At 38.0% G+C, this 20,300-nt stretch overlaps 1 protein-coding gene across 4 annotated transcripts in view; it reads left to right on the top strand.

Annotated features, from left to right (window-relative positions):
* The window catches only part of STRN3 (striatin 3), a 127,400-nt gene that overhangs the window by 45,165 nt on the left and 61,935 nt on the right, over window positions 1–20,300 (top strand). For all 4 annotated transcript variants that reach the window (XM_080809058.1, XM_080809060.1, XM_080809059.1 and 1 more), the window contains exons 2-3: window positions 17,274–17,377; window positions 17,978–18,051. In XM_080809058.1, the coding sequence (XP_080665184.1) occupies window positions 17,274–17,377; window positions 17,978–18,051 (178 nt within the window). The remainder of the gene's footprint in view (window positions 1–17,273; window positions 17,378–17,977; window positions 18,052–20,300) is intronic.

Genomic DNA, 20,300 nt, shown 5'->3' with positions numbered 1-20,300 from the left:
AAAACAGCTTTAAACATTCATGTGTAGATTTTTGTGTAGACAGAGGTTTTCAGCTAATTGAGGAAGTACCAAAGGAGCATGATTGATGGATCTTAGGGTAAGAGTATGTTTAATTTGTAATAACAGACTGCCATGTAGTTTTCTAAAGTGGCTGTCCCATTTTGCATTCTTATCAGCAATGAAAGAGTTTGTGTTGTTTGACATACTGGCCTGTGTTTTGGATTTCAGCCATTCTAATGGATGTGTAGTGGTATCTCATTGTTGTAATTTACATATTCCTGATGACAGTGATGTGGAGCGTCTTTTCAGATGCTTATTTTCCACCTGTGTGTCTTCTTTGTTGACATGTCTGTTTAGATCTTTTGCCCTTTTAAAATTTTTGTTGTTAATAAGAGTTGTATTAAGAATTCTTTATTGGTAGTGAGTAGCAATCCTTAATCAGATACGTGTTTTTACAAATATTTTCTCCCAGTCTGTGGTATATCTTTTCATTCTCTTAATAATGTCAGTCCTTAATTAGATATGTGTTTTTACAGATATTTTCTCCCAGTCAGGTACATCTTTTCATTCTCTTAATAATGTCTTTTGCAGAGCAAAAGTGTTTTCAATTTTATTAAAGTCTGATGCTTTTTTTTCAAGGATCATGCTTTTCATTTTTGTATTTGTATTAAAAACTCATCAGACACAAACCTAGATTTTTCTCCCTTTTGAGCATGGAGGCCTGACACAGGGCTTGATCTTACAACCCTGAGATCCTGACCTGAAGGGAAATCAAGAGTCAGACGCTTAACTGACTAACCCACCCAGGTACCCCCATTTATCTTTTTTTTTTTTTTAATATTTTATTTATTTATTTGACATAGAGAGAGATCACAAGTAAGCAGAGCAGCAGGCAGAGAGAGAGGAGGAAGCAGGCTCCCTGCTGAGCAGAGAGCCTGATGTGGGGATCGATCCCAGGATCCTGGGATCATGACCTGAGCTGAAGGGAGAGGCTTTAACCCACTGAGCCACCCAGGCACCCCCCCATTTATCTTTTGATGGACACTTGGTTTGCTTCTAGGTTTTAGGTATAGTGAATGGTATTGCTATTAACATGGGTGTGTAAATTTCTCTTCAGAACCATGCTTTCAGTTCTTTTTAGTATATGTCCAGAAGTGAAATTGCTGGGTAATATGATCATTTTTTTTTAATAAACATATTATGTATTTTTATCCCCAGGGGTACAGGTCTGTGAATCGCCAGGTTTACACATTTCACAGCACTCATCATAGCACATACCCTCCCCAATGTCCATTTTCCCACCACCCTCCCCCCCCACCCAGCAACCCTCAGTCTGTTTTTTGAGATTGAGTCTTTTATGGTTTGTCTCCCTCCCAATCCCATCTTTTCATTTTTTCTTTTCCTACCTCCCCCCAACGCCCCCCCCCGCCTTGCATCTCCACTTCCTCATATCAAAGAGATCATATGATAGTTGTCTTTCTCCGATTGACTTATTTCGCTAAGCATGATACCCTCTAGTTCCATCCACGTCGTCGCAAATGGCAAGATTTCATGTCTTTTGATGGCTGCATAGTATTCCATTGTGTATATATACCACATCTTCTTTATCCATTCATCTGTTGATGGACATCTAGGCTCTTTCCACAGTTTGGCTATTGTGGACATTGCTGCTATAAACATTCGGGTGCACGTGCCCCTTTGGAGCACCACGTTTGTATCTTTAGGCTATATACCCAGTAGTGCAATTGCTGGGTCATAGGGTAGCTCAATTTTCAGTTTTTTGAGGAACCTCCACACTGTTTTCCAGAGTGGTTGCACCAGCTTGCATTCCCACCAACAGTATAGGAGGGTTCCCCTCTCTCCGCATCCTCGCCAGCATCTGTCATTTCTTGACTTGTTAATTTTAGCCATTCTGACTGGTGTGAGGTGGTATCTCATTGTGGTTTTGATTTGTATTTCCCTGATGCCGAGTGATGTGGAGCACTTTTTCATGTGTCTGTTGGCCATCTGGATGTCTTCTTTGCAGAAATGTCTGTTCATGTCCTCTGCCCATTTCTTGACTGGATTATTTGTTCTTTGGGTATTGAGTTTGCTAAGCTCTTTATAGATTTTGGATACTAGCCCTTTATCTGATATGTCATTTGCAAATATCTTCTCCCATTCTGTCAGTTGTCTTTTGGTTTTGTTAACTGTTTCCTTTGCTGTGCAAAGGCTTTTGATCTTGATGAAATCCCAATAGTTCATTTTTGCCCTTGCTTCTGTTGCCTTTGGTGATGTTCCTAGGAAGAAGTTGCTGCGGTTGAGGTCAAAGAGGTTGCTGCCTGCATTCTCCTCAAGGATTTTGATAGATTCCTTTCTCACATTGAGGTCCTTCATCCATTTTGAGTCTATTTTCGTGTGTGGTGTAAGGAAATAGTCCAATTTCATTTTTCTGCATGTGGCTGTCCAATTTTCCCAGCACCGTTTGTTGAAGAGGCTGTCTTTTTTCCATTGGATATTCTTTCCTGCTTTGTCGAAGATTAGTTGACCGTAGAGTTGAGGGTCTATTTCTGGGCTCTCTATTCTGTTCCATTGATCTATATGTCTGTTTTTGTGCCAGTACCGTACTGTCTTGATGATGACAGCTTTGTAATAGAGCTTGAAGTCTGGAATTGTGATGCCACCGACTTTGGCTTTCTTTTTCAGTATTCCTTTGGCTATTCGAGGTCTTTTCTGGTTCCATATAAATTTTAGGATTATTTGTTCTATTTCTTTAAAAAAAAAAAAGGATGGTATTTTGATAGGGATTGCATTAAATGTGTAGATTGCTTTAGGTAGAATAGACATTTTCACAATATTTGTTCTTCCAATCCATGAGCATGGAACATTTTTCCATTTCTTTGTGTCTTCCTCAATTTCTTTGATGAGTACTTTAGAGTTTTCTGAGTACAGATTCTTTGCCTCTTTGGTTAGATTTATTCCTAGGTATCTTATGGTTTTGGGTGCGATTGTAAATGGGACTGACTCCTCAATTTCTCTTTCTTCTGTCTTGTTGTTAGTGTAAAGAAATGCGACTGATTTCTGTGCGTTGACTTTATATCCTGACACTTTACTGAATTCCTGTACAAGTTCTAGCAGTTTTGGAGTGGAGCCTTTTGGGTTTTCCACATATAGTATCATATCATCTGCAAAGAGTGATAGTTTGACTTCTTCTTTGCCCATTTGGATGCCTTTAATTTCTTTTTGTTGTCTGATTGCTGAGGCTAGGACTTCTGGTACTATGTTGAACAGCAGTGGTGATAACGGACATCCCTGCCGTGTTCCTGACCTTAGCGGAAAAGCTTTCAGTTTTTCTCCATTGAGAATGATATTTGCGGTGGGTTTTTCATAGATGGCTTTGATAATATTGAGGTATGCGCCTTCTATCCCTACACTTTGAAGAGTTTTAATCAGGAAGGGATGCTGCACTTTGTCAAATGCTTTCTCAACATCTATTGAGAGTATCCTATGGTTCTTACTCTTTCTTTTATTAATGTATTGTATCACATTGATGAATTTGCGGATGTTGAACCAACCTTGCAGCCCTGGAATAAATCCTACTTGGTCGTGGTGAATAATCCTTTTAATGTACTGTTGGATCCTATTGGCCAGTATTTTGGTGAGAATTTTTGCATCTGTGTTCATCAAAGATATAGGTCTGTTATTCTCTTTTTTGATGGGATCCTTGTCTGGTTTTGGGATCAAGGTGATGCTGGCCTCATAGAATGAGTTTGGAAGTTTTCCTTCCATTTCTATTTTTTGGAACAGTTTCAGGAGAATAGGAATTAATTCTTCTTTAAATGTTTGGTAGAATTCCGCCTGGGAAGCCGTCTGGTCCTGGACTTTTGTTTGTTTGGAGATTTTTGATGACTGTTTCAATCTCCTTACTGGTTATGGGTCTGTTCAGGCTATCTATTTCTTCCTGGTTCAGTTGTGGTAGTTTATACGTCTCTAGAAATGTATCCATTTCTTCCAGATTGTCAAATTTGTTGGTGTAGAGTTGCTCGTAGTATGTTCTTATAATTGTTTGTATTTCTTTGGTGTTGGTTGTGATATCTCCTCTTTCATTCATGATTTTATTTATTTGCGTCCTTTCTCTTTTCTTTTGGATAAGTCTGGCCAGGGGTTTGTCAGTCTTATTAATTCTTTCAAAGAACCAGCTCCTAGTTTTGTTGATTTGTTCTATTTTTTTTTAGTTTCTATTTCATTGATTTCTGCTCTGATCTTTATGATTTCTCTTCTCCTGCTGGGTTTAGGCTTTCTTTGTTGTTCTCTCTCCAGCTCCTTTAGGTGTAGGGTTAGGTTGTGTATTTGAGACCTTTCTTGTTTCTTGAGAAAGGCTTGCACCGCTATATATTTTCCTCTCAGGACTGCCTTTGTTGTGTCCCACAGATTTTGAACCGTTGTGTTTTCATTATCATTTGTTTCCATGAATTTTTTCAATTCTTCTTTAATTTCCTGGCTGACCCATTCATTTTTTAGAAGGATGCTGTTTAGTCTCCATGTATTTGCATTCTTTCCAAATTTCCTCTTGTGATTGAGTTCTAGCTTCAGAGCATTGTGGTCTGAAAATATGCAGGGAATGATCTCAATCTTTTGGTACCGATTGAGACCTGATTTATGACCCAGGATGTGGTCTATTCTGGAGAATGTTCCATGTGCACTAGAGAAGAATGTATATTCTGTTGCTTTGGGATGGAATGTTCTGAATATATCTGTGATGCCCATCTGGTCCAGTGTGTCATTTAAGGCCTTTATTTCCTTGTTGATCTTTTGCTTAGATGATCTGTCCATTTCAGTGAGGGGAGTGTTAAAGTCCCCTGCTATTATTGTATTACTGTCGATGTATTTCTTTGATTTTGTTATTAATTGGTTTATATAGTTGGCTGCTCCCATGTTAGGGGCATAGATATTTAAGATTGTTAGGTCTTCTTGTTGGACAGACCTTTTGATTGTGATATAGTGTCCTTCCTCATCTCTTATTATAGTCTTTGGCTTAAAATCTAATTGATCTGATAGAAGGATTGCCACCCCAGCTTTCTTCTGATGTCCATTAGCATGGTACATTGTTTTCCACCCCCTCACTTTAAATCTGGAGGTGTCTTCGGGTCTAAAATGAGTTTCTTGTAGGCAGCATATTGATGGGTTTTATTTTTTTATCCATTCTGATACCCTGTGTCTTTTGATTGGGGCATTTAGCCCATTAACATTCAGGGTAACTATTGAGAGATATGAATTTAGTGCCATTGTATTGCCTGTAAGGTGACTGTTACTGTATATTGTCTCTGTTTCTTTCTGACCTACTACTTTTAGGGTCTCTCTTTGCTTAGAGGACCCCTTTCAATATTTCCTGTAGAGCTGGTTTGGTGTTTGCAAATTCTTTCAGCTTTTGTTTGTCCTGGAAGCTCTTTATCTCTCCTCCTATTTTCAATGATAGCCTAGCTGGATATAGTATTCTTGGCTGCATGTTTTTCTCGTTTAGGGCTCTGAATATATCATGCCAGGTCTTTCTGGCCTGCCAGGTCTCTGTGGATAGGTCTGCTGCCAATCTAATGTTTTTACCCTTGTATGTTACAGACTTCTTTTCCCGGGCTGCTTTCAGGATTTTCTCTTTGTCACTGAGACTTGTAAATTTTACTATCAGGTGATGAGGTGTGGACTTATTTTTATTGATTTTGAGGGGCGTTCTTAGCATCTCCTGGATTTTGATGTTTGTTCCCTTTGCCATATTAGGGAAATTCTCTCCAATAATTGTCTCCAATATACCTTCTGCTCCCCTCTCTCTTTGTTCTTCTTCTGGAATCCCAATTATTCTAATGTTGTGTCGTCTTATGGTGTCGCTTATCTCTCGAATTCTCTCCTCATGGTCCAGTATTTGTCTCTCTTTTGCTCAGCTTCTTTATTCTCTGTCATTTGGTCTTCTGTGTCACTAATTCTTTCTTCTGCCTCATTTATCCTAGCAGTGAGAGTTTCCATTTTTGATTGCATCTCATTAATAGCTTTTTTTGATTTCAACTTGGTTAGATTTTAGTTCTTTTATTTCTCCAGAAAGGGCTTTTATCTCTCCGGAGAGGGTTTCTCTAATATCTTCTATGCCTTTTCGAGCCCGGCTAGAACCTTGAGAATCGTCATTCTGAACTCTAGATCTGTCATGTTACCAATGTCCGTATTGATTAGGTCTCCAGCCTTCGGTACGGCCTCTTGTTCTTTTTTTTGAGGTGAGTTTTTCTGCCTTGTCATTTTGTCCAGATAAGATTTGCTTTCTCCTGCTGTGGTATTCTGCTGTTCTTGGTGACTGAAGTTGGTTTTGGATGGGTTTCTTGTTGATCTTCTGGGGGAGGGGCCTGTTGTAGTGATTCTCAAGTGTCTTTGCCGCAGGTGGAATTGCACCGCCCTTGCCAGGGGCCCGGCTATGCAATCCGCTCGGGTTTGCTTTCGGGAGCTTTTGTTCCCTGAGCTCTTTCCGTAGAGTTCCGGAGGACGGGAATGAAGATGGCGGCCTCCCAATCTCTCGGCCGGGAGGAGCCGAGAGCTTGGGGTTCTGCTCCTCAGTGCGCCCTCAGAGAAAAGCACCCAACCGCCCCGCCTCCCTGGCCTGCGGTCGCGCCTTGAGGAAACAGGCAATTGCTGGAACCTGGAGAAAAGCGCCCGGTCGCTTCAGTCTCCGTGGCCTCCGGCCTCACTCCGAGCCCACCTAGCATGCGACCGGCACAAGGTAACCCCGGGCTGAGAGCTCAGTCCTCGGCTTTGTCGCTGTAGCCGGCTTCCCCGCTCTAATACCTGCATGCTCCGAGGCCCTCAGACACCCCCGGTTCCTCTGTGACCCCGCGGGACCTGGGGTTATGCAGACCCTGCCTGGGTTTCCCCCCGGTTTAGCCCCTAGAGCGATGTCTCCCAGTGGAGCAGACTTTTAAAAGTCCCGATTTTGTGCTCCATTGCTCCGCCGCTTGCCGGGAGCCAGCCCCTCCCCCCGGGGTCTATCTTCCCGTCGCTTTGGTTTCACTTCTCCGCAGGTCCTACCTTTCAGAAAGTGATCGATTTTCTGTTTCTAGAGTTGTTGCTCTTCTTCTCTTCGATTTCCCGTTGGATTTGTAAGTGTTCACAATGGTTAGATAAGCTATCTAGCTGATCTCCTGCTACCCGATGTCGTCTCAGCCTGCTACTTCTCCGCCATCTTGACTCCTCCCCCAATATGATCATTTTTTAAAAGATTTTATTTATTTACTTTAATTTTTTTTAAAAGATTTTATTTATTTGTCAGAGAGAGAGAGAGAGCGAGCGAGCACAGGCAGACAGAGTGGCAGAGGGAGAAGCAGGCTCCCCGTGGAGCAAGGAGCCCGATGTGGGACTTGATCCCAGGATGCTGGGATCATGACCTGAGCCGAAGGCAGCCGCCCAACCAACTGAGTCACCCAGGCGTCCCTATTTACTTTAATTTTTAATTTTTATTATTTTTATTAACATATAATGTATTATTTGCCCCAGGGTATAGGTGTGTGAATCATCAGGCTTACACATTTCACAGCACTCACCATAGCACATACCCTCCCCAGTGTCCATAATATTTATTTACTTTAGAGAGAGAGAGAGAGAGCGCGCGTGTGTGTACGCAAGAGCATGCATGGGTGAGGAGCAGATGGAGAGAGAGTCCCAAGCCAACTTCCCGGTGAGCACAGAGCCTGACACAGGACTTGTTCTCACAACCCTGAGATCATGACCTGAGCCTAACACAGGAGTCGGCTGCTCTACCCAACTGTACTGCCCAGGTGCCTGGGTGAGATCATTCTATTTTTTAATTTTTTGAGGAACCACCATATTATCTTCCACAGTGACCCTTATCGTTTTACCAACAATTTATATAAGGTTTCTAGTTTCTTCAAATCCTCACGGATGCTTTTTGTTGTTGTTGTTACTGTCTTTAATAGTAGCTATCCTAATGAGATATAGTATCTCATAGGGGGCTTCCCTAATGATTAATGGTGGAAAGCATGTTTTCATGTGCTTTTTGGCCAATCATGTATCTTCTTTGGAGAAATACTTATTCAAGTCTTTTGTCCATTTCTGAATTGGGTTTTTTGTTCTTGAGTTTTAGGAATGGTTTATATATTCTGTATATTAATCTCTTATCTGACACACAATTTACAGTTATTTCCTGCCATTCCATAGATTCCTTTTTCCCTTTGTTGGCAGTTTCCATTGATGTGCAAAAGTTTTAAATTTTCATCATGTCCATTTTGTCCATTTGTTCTTCTGTTACCTGTGGTTTGGTTTCATATCCAGGAAACCATTCCCAAGTCCAATGTTTTGAAGGTTTTGTCCTGTGTTTTCTTTTAACATTATAGTTTTAGATCTTTTGTTTAGGTCTTTGATTCATTATGAATTAATTTGTGATGTATGAAAATTTGTGGTGTATGAACAGTTTGACTTCGTTCTTTTGCATGTGAATATTCATTTTTTCCCAACAGTACCTGTTGAAAAGACTGTTCTTTCTTCACTGTGTGGTCTGCGCATCCTTGTAAAAGATATTTTATGTATATGTTAAGGGTTTATTTTTGGTATTTCATTTCTGTTCCATTGATCTATATATCTGTCTTTTTGCCAGTATCATACTGTCTTGATTATTTTTGCTTTGTGTAGTACGTTTTGAACTTAGGAAAGGCCTCCAACTTCATTCTTTTCTAAGATTGTTTTGCTATTAAGGGGTCCCCTGAGATTCCATGTAAATTTTAGTATGGATTTTTCTATTTCTGTAAGAAATGTCATTGGGATTTTGAAAGGAATTGCACCCACTCTGTAAATTTGGATAGCTTGATATTTTAATAATATTAGTGTTCATTAGTCCATGAACATGAAATGCGTTTCCATTTATTTCAGTCTTAAATTTGATTCAGCATTATTGTGTACTTTTCATTGTACCTATCCTTCACCTCCTTGGTTAATTCCTAAGTTAATTTATTCTTTTTGATGTTGTTAAAAATGGAATTGTTTTGGGGCACCTGGCTGGCTCAGTGGGTTAAAGCCTCTGCCTTAAGCTCAGGTCATGATCTCAGGGTCCTGGGATTGAGCCCCACATTGGGCTCTCTGCTCAGAGCCTGCTTCCCCCTCTCTCTCTGCTTGCCTCTCTGCCTACTTGTGATCTCTGTCTGTCAAACAAACAAATAAATAAATAAATCTTTTTAAAAAATGGAATTGTTTTATAATTTATTTTCATGATTGTTCACTGATGGTATATAGAAATGCTGCTGAGGGTGACTGGGTGGCTCAGTTGTTTAAGTGTCTGACTCTTGATTTTGGCTCAGGTCATGATCTTGGTTGTGAGAGCCCTGTGTTGGGTTCCGTGCTGGGTTTGGAGCCTGTTTAAGATTCTTTCTCTCCCCCTGCCTCTCCACCACCCCCGTTCAAAAAGAAAAAGAATGTTGTTGATTTTTGTGTGACAGTATCCTGGTACTTTGCTTAATTTGTTAGTCCTAACATTTTTAATGAAATCTTTTGGGTTTTCTACATATAAGACTATATTATCTGTGAACAGAGATAATTTTACTTCTTTTCTAATTTGGATTCCTTTTTTTTTTTGCCTTATTACTCTAGGAAGTACTTAACAGTTCTGTTTGTATAGGAGTGTTGACATAGGCATCTTTCCCTTGTTCTCATTTGATTTGATTTTATTTATTTGAATTTTTTAAGTAGACTCCATGTCCAGCATGGAACCCAATCACAGGGCTTGAATTCTTGACCCTGAGATGAAGGAATGAGTTGAGACCAAGAGTCAGACGCTTATTGACTGAGCCACCCTGGCACCAGGCACACCTCCTCCATCCTCCATTCTGATTTTAGAGGGAAAGCTTTCAGTCTTAAACTATTATGATGTTTGTTGTGGCTTTTCATATATGGCTTTTTAAATTATGTTGACATAGTTTTATTCCTGGTTTGTTGAGTGGTTTGGTGTTTTTTTTTTTGGCATGAACGTATGTTGACCTTTGTCAGGTTCTTTCTCTTCATCAGTTGAAACGGTTTTGCAGTTTTCTCCCTTTATTCTATTAATGAGGTGCCTTACATTGATTGGTTTTCTTGTGTTGAACCATCCCTGCATTCGAGGAATAAATCTCACTTGGTTGTGGTATACAATCTTTGTAATATGCTGCTGAATTTGTTTTACTAGTATTATGTTGAGGGTTTTTACAAAAGTGTTTATAAGAGATACTGGTCTGTAGTTTTCTTACAGTGTTTGTGTCTGGCTTTGGTATGGGGCAGTGCTGGCCTTGATGAGTTCCAGAGTGTTTTGTCTCCAATTTTTGGAAATGTTTTAGAAGGTTTTATGTTAGTTCTTTAAATGTTTGGCAGGATTCACTAGTAAAGCTATCATGTCCAGGGTTTTTATTTTTAAAAAAGATTTATGTATTTATTTTAGAGGGAGAACACTTGTGGGCAGGAGGGAGGGCAGAGGGAGAAGGAGAGAAGTGGACTTCCTGCTTAGTGGGGAGTCCAAAGACACAGGGCTCAATCTCATGACACTGAGATCATGACTTGAGCCTAAATGAGGAATCAGATGCTTAACCAACTAAGCCATCCAGGCACCCCTGTATGAAGGATTTTTGATTACCAAATTAATCTATAAGTAGGTCTTTTCTGTTTTTCTTCATCACTCAGTCTTGTTAGGTTTTGTTTTTCTGAGTTATCCAATTTGTTGGTGTTCAGTTGTTCATAGTATGCTTCTAGTCCTTTTATTTCTGTAGAATTGGTTGTAATGCCTCCACTTTCATTTTTGATTTTGATATTTGTGTCTTTCTTTTTTTCTTAGTGGACCCAGCTAACATTTTGCCAATTTTGTTGATACTTTAGGTGAATCAAGTTTTGGTTTTGTTGATTTTTCTCTGTTTTTTGTTGTTTTGTTTTATTCCTAGATAGTTTTGTTTTTTGATGCCATTGTAAATATGTTTTTTGCGGTAACTTTTTTTTTCTTCAGATTTTATTTGTTTATTTTGACCGAGAAGGAGCAGAAGTGAGGAGGGTAGGGGTAGGGGTAGGGCAGAAGGAGAAGGAGAAGCAGGCTCCCTGCTGAGGAAGGAGCTGGATGTGGGGCTCCATCCTAGGAGTCTGGGATTATGACATGAGCCAAAGGCAGGGGCTTAATTTACCGAGCCACCCAGGCTTCCCTACCTTTTTTTTTTTTTTTTTTTTTGCATTTACTTTTTAAAGTGTTTATTTGCTGAGATGATGCTACTAATGGTGCATTATGACCTGTAAAAATAGCTCAGAATTCATTGTCAATGAACCTTTATTAAACATTGTTTCTTGCCGCCTCCTTACATGCACGGGAGAAGAATGAGGCACAAACAAGTCAGCTGCTAGAGAATGTGTGTGTGTTTATTTAATTTTTTAAATTTAAAATTTTTTATTTAATTGTGTGTGTTTTTTAATCACTGTCAGACATAACTTTTACCTTTTAAGTCAGAGTATCTATATAGATACTACGTGATGTGAGGTCATAAGGCCACATCCAGCAGTCATGATACATCTGTTATTTTCTTTTTACCCTCATCTCCACATAGTTTGGGTTAGGATATATCTTTTTTAAAGTATTTTATTGATGAACTCTCACCTTTTTTTGTCTTTTGTGTTTGTGAATTATCTCCCTTCAACTCCTGTTCAAAAGCTGCTGTGGGATTCTTGCTTTTTAAATATAGTAGTGCTTGTTTAATGTAGTAAATTCTGTATGGATGGGTGGTTTTTAGTATGAAAATGCCAAGACAAGAAGTGAAAATGAATTCTCACAATAGAGTGAGATTCTCGTGCCGGCTTTAGTATAAGCACATAGACAACAGTGTAAGCTTCTAATAGGAAACATTACCACTTTTACCATTTTATTTTTTAATCCTTTAGAGGGCCTTATGACTTTCACTTAGTTTCAGTGCCTTTCTCATTGGAAAAATCACTGATTACTGCTTTTTTTTTTTTTTAAGATTTTATTTATTTAATAGAGAAAGAAGCAGAGGGAGAGGGAGAAACAGACTCCCTGTTGAGTAGGGAGCCTAATGCAGGACTGGATCCTAGGACCCCAGGGATCATGACCTGAGTGAAAGGCAGATACTTAACTGACTGAGCCACCTTGATGACTGATTTTTTTTTTTTTAAAGATTTTATTTATTTATTTGACAGAGAGAGATCACAGTAGACAGAGAGGCAGGCAGAGAGAGAGGGAGAGAGGGAAGCAGGCTCCCCGCTGAGCAGAGAGCCGGATGCGGGACTCGATCCCAGGACCCTGAGATCATGACCTGAGCCAAAGGCAGCGGCTTAACCCACTGAGCCACCCAGGCGCCCCTTGATGACTGATTTTTAAGAAGCAGAATTAAATGAGCTTCTTTCATCTTTTTCCATTGCTAATTATAGTATGCTTATAAGATCTGGAAATTGGAATCACGTAATGCTTTTAGTATGTGATAATGGTTTTTGCCTTTTTTTCTTCTTTTTTTCTAGTCAATACAAGGATGGTTCTAGGGATGCTTGGGTGGCTCAGTCAGTTAAGCCTTTGCGTTTGGCTTAGGTCATGATCCTGGGTCCTGGAATCAAGCCCCACATTGGGCTTCCTGCTTGGCAAGGAGCCTGTTTCTCCCTCTCTTTCTGTCCTGCTCCCATACTCTCTTTCTTGCGCTCTATCTCAAATAAATGAATAAAATCTTAAAAAAAAAAAAAGAATGGTTCTATATCTGCAAATTAATAAACATACATTCCTTTAACATAATGAAGGGTAAAACCATAAGATCATTTTAGTAGATGCAGTAAAAGCATTTGACAAAATTCAGCATCCTTTCTTTTTTAAAAATCTTATTTATTTATTTATTTATTTATTTGACAGAGAGATCACAAGTAGGCAGAGACGCAGGCAGAGCGAGGCTCCCTGCTGAGCAGAGAGCCCGATGTGGGGCTCTATCCCAGGACCCTGGGATCATGACCTGAGCCGAAGGCAGAGGCTTTAATCCATTGAGCCATCCAGGCGCCCCTTCAGCATCCTTTCATGATAAAAACTCAACAAAGTGTGTTCAGAGGCAACATACCTCAACATGATAAAGGTCATGTATGACAGGACCACTGGGAATATACTTAAGGGGGAAAAGCTAAAAGCTTTCTTTTAAGATCAGGAACAAGACAAGGGTGTTCACTTGTCACTTTTATTCAACTTAGAACCGAAAGTCTTAAACTTATCAATCAGACCAGGAGGGGATAATTGGTAACGAAGAAGTAAAATTGCCACTGTTTGCAGATGGCATGGTACTATATATAGAAAATCTTAAAGACTCTACCAAAAAACTATTAGAACTAATAAATTCAGTAAAGCTACAGGATACAAAATTAATATACAGAATCTTGTTGAATTTCTATAAACTGATAACAAAGTGGTAGAAAGAGTAAGAAAAAAATATTTACATTTGCACTAGAAAGAGTGAAATATCTAGGAATAAATTTAATCATGGAGGTGAGAGAACTGTATTTTGAAAATGAGAAAGCATTGATAAAAGAAACTGAAGGGTGGAGTGCCAGGATGGCTCAATGTGTTAAGCGTCTGCCTTCAAATTGGGTCATGATCTCAGGATGCTGGGATCAAGCCCTGCAGTGGACTGTCTGCTCAGCGGGAAGCCTGCTTCCCCGCCCCCCCCACTTGTGATCTCTCCCTCCCTCTGTCAAATAAATAAATAAAATCTTAAAAAAAAAAAAGAAATTGAAGATGACACAAACAAATGGAAAGTTATACCATGTTTGTGGATTGGAAGAATTCATATTGTCAAAATCTCCATACTAATCAAATTCTATAGATTGAGTGCAATCCCTATTAAAATATCAATAGTGTATTTAACAGAATTAAAACAAATAATGGTAAAATTTGTTTGGATCCAAAAAGACCACAAATGGGTCAAAGCAATCATGAAAAAGAAGTACAAAACTGGAGGTATTGGCAGTCCCATATTTCAAGATACACTGCAAATCTATAGTAATGACAACAGTTTGGTGCTGGCATAAAAATAGACACATAGATCGACAGGATAGAGAACCCAAAAATAAACCCATACTTATATGGTAAATTAATCTATGGTAAAGGAGGCAAGAGTATACAATAGAGAAAAGACAGACTCTTCAATAAATGGTATTAGGAAAAACCGGACAGCTGCATGCAAAAGAATGAAAGGAGACCACTTTCTTACACCGTACACAAAATAAACTCAAAATGGATTAAAGACCTAAATGTGAGACCTGAAACCATAAAACACCTGAAAGAAAACATAGGCAATAATGTCTTGGACATTGATCTTAGCAACATTTTTCTAGATATGTCCCCTCAGGTAAGGGAGACAAAAGTAAGAATAAACTATTGGGACTATACCAAAATGAAAACCTTCTGCAGAGTGATGGAAACAGTCAACAAAATGAAAAGACATCCTACCGAATGGGAGAAGATATTTGCAAATGATATATTTGATAAAGGGTTAATGTCATATAAAGAACTTAAGACAACTGAACACAAAAAAAATAAAAATAATTAACAATCTGGTTTAAAAATGGGCAGAGGACTTGAATAGACATTTTTCCAAAGAAGACATATGGATGACCAAGAGACATGTGAAAAGATGTTCACATTATTAATCAGGGGGATGCATAACAAAACCATAGTGACTTATCACCTTAGACCTGTCAGAATGGCTGATATAAAAAAGACAAGAAATAACAAATGTTGGTGAGGATGTGGAGAAAAGGGAACCCTTTTGCAGCATTGGTGGAAATGTGTGAATTGATGCAACCACTGTAGAGAACAAGATGGAAATTCCTCAGACAATTAAAAATAGAAATACCATATAGTCCAATAATTCCACTAGTGGGTATTTACCCACAGATGATGGAAATGCTAATTGGAAAAATTTATGCACCCCTGTGTTTGTTGCAACATTATTTACAATAGCCAAGATATAGAAGCAACCTAAGTATCCACTGATAGTTGAACAGATAAAAATGATGGAATATTACACAGTGGAATATTTCTCAGGCATAAAAAGAATGAGATCTTGCCTTTTGTGACAACATTGATACACCTAGAAGGTATTATGCTAAGTGAAATAAGCCAAAGAAAGACAAATACTATATGATCTCACTTTTATTTGAAATCTAGACAAAGTAAATTGAACAAACAAACAAACAAAAAGAATAATAAATACGGAGAACTAACTGGTGGTTGCCAAAGGTGAGGAGGTTGGGGGGATGGACAAAATAGGTGAAATGATTTAAGAGGTACAACTTCAGTTACAGAATTGGTAAGTTAGGGAATGAAAACTCCCCATAGAGAATATAGTCAATAATACCGTTAGGGTGTTGTATGGTGACAGTGCTGGTGACTGCATTTACTGTGGTGAAAAAAAGAAAGTGGGTGCAGGCAAAAAACCTAATCAGAATTTCTTGAGGTTTAAAAAAAAAAAAAAAAAGCTCTTGAGGCTGTGTGATGAAATTGACATTTCACTTTTGCTTTATAGTTCAAGAGAGTCATGAGTACTACTTTTCTCTTAAGGTATTAGACTGTTAGGTTCTGAATAGTTACCATTCCTCCTAGACGTTTTTGTTTGTTTGTTTTGAAATTTGTATTTGGAAGTGTTATGTAGCTGTCTGACATCTCAGGTGTTGAGGAGTTATAGGTGATTTCTTTTTCTTTTTATTTCAGAGAGAGCGAGTGAGCAGTGGTGGTGGGGGCAGCGGGCAGGCAGTGGAAGAGGGAGAGAAAGAATCTTAAGCTGGGCTAGATCTCACAACCCTGAGATCATGACAAGAGCTGAAAATCAAGAGTCCAACTCTTAGCTTAACTGACCAAGCCACCCTGGCACCCCTCTTTTTTTTGTTTTTAATTTGACAGGCAGAGATCACAACTAGGAAGAGAGGAATGCAGAGAGAGAGGGGGAAGCAAGCTCTCTGCTGAGCAGAATCTGATGCGGGGCTCGATCCCAGGACCCTGAGATTATGACCTGAGCCGAAGGCAGAGGCTTAACCCACTGAGCCACCCAGTCGCCGCCCCCCTTTTTTAAATTAAGGGTAATAGAGGGACACCTGGGTGGCTTGGTCAGTTAAGCATCTGCCTTCTGCGCAGCTCATGATCTCAGGGTCCTGGGATCTAGCCGCGAATCAGTCTCCCTACTTAGCAGGAAGCCTGCTTCTCCCTCTCCCTCCACTCTTCTCTGCTTGTGCCTGTGCATTGGCACACACACACACACACTCTCTCTCTCTCAAATAAATACATCTTAAAATAAAGGATAATAAAGAAAAGCTTGTTTTGATGGCAGTGGACATTTGTTAAACATTAAATATCCTGTTTTTATTAATCAGTTTGATTTAGCTGGTCTACCGGCTCTTTCTGTTAAAGAAATGAAGAGATCCTAATTTAATGGGTTAAATTATTCAGCTGAATTTATTTGTTCTGATTCCATTAATCGTAATTTAGGTTACTAAGTAACTTCCTTTTTCTTAATCAACAAATATACCTGTGGGTTATCTCAGCAAAAGCATTCTCCCCCATGTGGACGTTAATTTTATTGTAATTACATGCATAATGGCAAATGTCTCCATACAGATGATAGTCTCTTTAAGCATTACTCTTTAGTGTGGTAAAGGGGCCTGACATGATAGGAGAGGCCAGGAAAAGAGAGAGAGTTGCCTCTCACAGAAATGAGGCAAGTAAAAAGAAAAAAATTTCCTCTCACAATAGAAAAATGACAACAGAAAGTAATGAGTTCTTTGAAAATATGGTGACTTTACTTAAACTGTTTGCAGTACTGTGCTGTTATTGTTTCAAGAATTGAAAGAATTTGGAGTGGGTGCGTAGAATAGAAAAGATGATAAATTTTTAAGTATTTCATAAAGAAAATGCTTTTGAGGTATTATTACTGTTTTTCGAAACAACCAGTATCTCATTTGGGGAAAAATATTTTATCTGTTTATGAAAATAATATTTTTTAGTTCTTTGTGACTTAAGTTAGGAAGTAGGTTCAGTTTTTATGTATAAAATTTCCTTTTATGATCATGTAAAAGTTATTAATATTAAGACTTTAAGATTATAAGCAAATAAATTGACTTACAGTTATGTTTATTTTTAAAATAATTGTGTTACCTAACAAAGTTTGGTTGACTGTTTCTATGCGTTATAAAACTTGCTGTCATGTTTTCTTATTTTTGGTTTCCTGTGTATCATTAGGAAAAAATGAAAATAAATGAATCTTTTATATTTTTAGGCCCGGATAGCATTTTTGCAAGGAGAAAGAAAAGGTCAAGAAAACTTGAAGAAGGATTTAGTAAGAAGAATAAAGATGTTAGAGTATGCATTAAAACAAGAAAGGTTTGTGTGCCTCATTTTCTTACATGTGTAATATAAAGTAGAACAGTTTTCTTTTTTGTACTAGTGTACAGTGTATTTAAAAGCTCTTTGAAAGATATGAAACGCTGCCCAAAATACAAGATGCTTTGATTCTTATATGGGAAAAGAAAAGATTTAAATCTTTATTTTTTAAAAGATTTTATTTTTATTTGATGGGGGAGCAGTGGTGGGGGAGAAGCAGACTCCCTGCTAAGCAGGGAGCCTGATGTGGGGCTCCATCCCAGGACCCCAGGATAACTGACTGAGCCACCCAGGCGCTCCAAGATTTAAATCTTTAAAATTGAAATAATATCTTGTTATGGAATCTAGGTTTTGGGGTTTTTGTTTCTTTAAAGATCAGGAAAAATTTATCTTTACTCAGGTGTTTATGTTAATTGGGAAATTTACATTTTTTTCTTTCACAGCAGCGCACCTTTTTTTCTAAGTTCCTTTTGCAAGTAAAGCTTAAAAACAGACAATTCGTATTATGTTTTATTTGTTATCAGAGAAATATATACCAGTATTAACTGTGTGGAAAAGGAGGAAGTATGTTCTTTCAACAATTTATTATTGAATTTTCAGGGCAAAATATCACAAATTAAAATATGGCACAGAACTGAACCAAGGTGATTTGAAAATGCCAACCTTTGAATCAGGTAAACTTGATTCTTCCATTAACCTTCTCCTGACCTAATTGAAGAAAAATTGGTTTAAGCTCATTTTTATGTAATAGCCATATTTTCTTCATTCTCGTTTTGCTTTGATAGCATTGGTTAGTCATATCATTGACTACTGTAATATCATCTAGTGTTTTGGGGGAAATAATAAATGAATAAAGTAAGTAGCTGTATCTACATCTCAGTCCTGAGGTTATTTATCCTGTTTTCCTTGTGCTGAAACTTATGTAAAATTGTGGGTACATTTTTGGAATTAACTAGAGGTGAAAGGTAATGAAACGGTTCTTTCTGTGCTTGTAGGTAATCCTTATCCCATATGAGCTTAATTTTTTATTATTACAAAGTTGTTTTTATGTGGAGAAGCTGTGATTAACAGTTTAATTCTGAAAATTGGAAATTTGATTGAATTTGAAAACCTCATAGACAGCCAAATAAGGGTTAAGAGAAGGAAAAAAAATCTTCACTTCATCTTGCACTATACTAAATTTTGCATGTGCACTAAACTAAATGGATATTGAGGGTGAGAGTACTATCTGATGAGCAGTTATGCTGGGAAGAGATGGCTAGATATAGGAAAAGGCTAACAGTTTACTGGTAAATTTAGGGTTCTGTATGAGTACAATTTTAGTAGTCTAAACATCTAATAATGAGGATTATTTTGTTTTATACAAATTATGAATATTATCAGTTTATTATTTCAGGTACATTTAGAACTCATACACATTTTTTGATGGTGCAGTCAGATTGAATTCTGTGCTGTTCTTGGATGCTGGTTACTAAGACAAGGAAAAAGTGTGTCTTTATTTGGATATGCAATATTTCCTCTCCTTCTGTAGTTGTACCATATCCAATAAAGTCAAAGTATATATGGTAGGGAAAATAAAACTTAAGTATGGATTTTTTTTTAGTTAGGTGGCACAGTGATTTCTAAAAATTTTATTGGTTTTTAGTTTGATATTAAATACTGTTAATGTTAAATACTTAGCAAAACACTTCATACATACAACTTGCAGTTGATTTAATTTTTCTATACTTAACTAATTTTACCATTTATTATATTTCAAGTTGTTGAACAGCATGGGTTTCCTTTTTGTTTTTTAAAGATTTTATTTATTTGCCAGAGAGAGAGGCAGGCAGAGGGAGTAGCAGGATCTCCACCCAGTGAGGAGCGGGATGTGGGACTTGATCCCAGAACCCTGGGATCAGGACCTGAGCTGAAGGCAGATGCTTGACCAACTGAGCTACCCTGGCATCCTGCATGAGTTTCCTTTGATCTGGCTTTTCAGTGATTATGAAGATTTGATAGTAGGGAACAGTATTATGGCCTAATCCTTGGAAAAGCAACAATAAATGATAAAAAGTTGGAAAGGTCTATATATTTCGGGCCTTGTTCACTACAGTAGTCTTACTGAAGTTAGAGGGAGTAGAGTAGCTTCACACGACCTAATGGATTCAGAATTTTTCTTTGGCTCCTTTTCTTTCTAATACGGTTAGAATAGTCACAAAATAAGTATTCACTTCCTAACTCAAGGGCTATCCCCCCCCTAATTTGGTCTTCCTAAATGAGAGGAAGGTGACTAGTTGCAGCTCCCTTGTTCCTGGAGCTAGAGTTAGAATTGGCTAGTTGGTTTCAGTACAACAACTTGTAGAAAACAGATAGATCTGTATTGCCTACAACTGAGGTAAGATTAAAAACAACTGTTTTTGTCTGTATAAACTTAACTATTAAAACTTCCTCAAAATGAGGAATAAATGACATCCAGTTGTTTTACTTACGGGAAACAACAATAGCAAAATAGATTGCTTTTATTGATGTAGCAAAACTTCATGGTGTTGAGCAGGGGAAAAAAACAAAGGGATGGGCTAAATACAGCATGCAAATAAAATGGAATGAAATTACTTACATCAAAATATAGCTCAAGAGAGCTATTCAACAAATTAGTATTGCCTTTTATATATGCACAAAATAAAAATGTAAAAAAGTGTAAAATATTGTCTTAACTGAAGTACGAAATGTGAATGTTTTTGTACCTGTGCCTCAGTAATACCAATATGTATATGTATTCTAAACCTAACACTTATAGAAGGGTTTGTATCTAAATATGTAAAGAGCTCTTTTTCATGCCTTTAGGAAAAAAAAAACCTCTAACAGTAGAAAAATAGGCAAAAGACTTGAAAAGACAGCCCATTAGAGTAAATATCCAAATGGCCAATAAGTAGATGAAATG

The sequence above is a fragment of the Martes martes genome, assembly GCF_963455335.1.
Source record: "Martes martes genome assembly, chromosome: 7".
Lineage (NCBI taxonomy): Eukaryota > Metazoa > Chordata > Mammalia > Carnivora > Mustelidae > Martes > Martes martes.
Note: the sequence above shows the minus strand (reverse complement) of the source record. Positions and strands in the feature narration are given on the sequence as shown.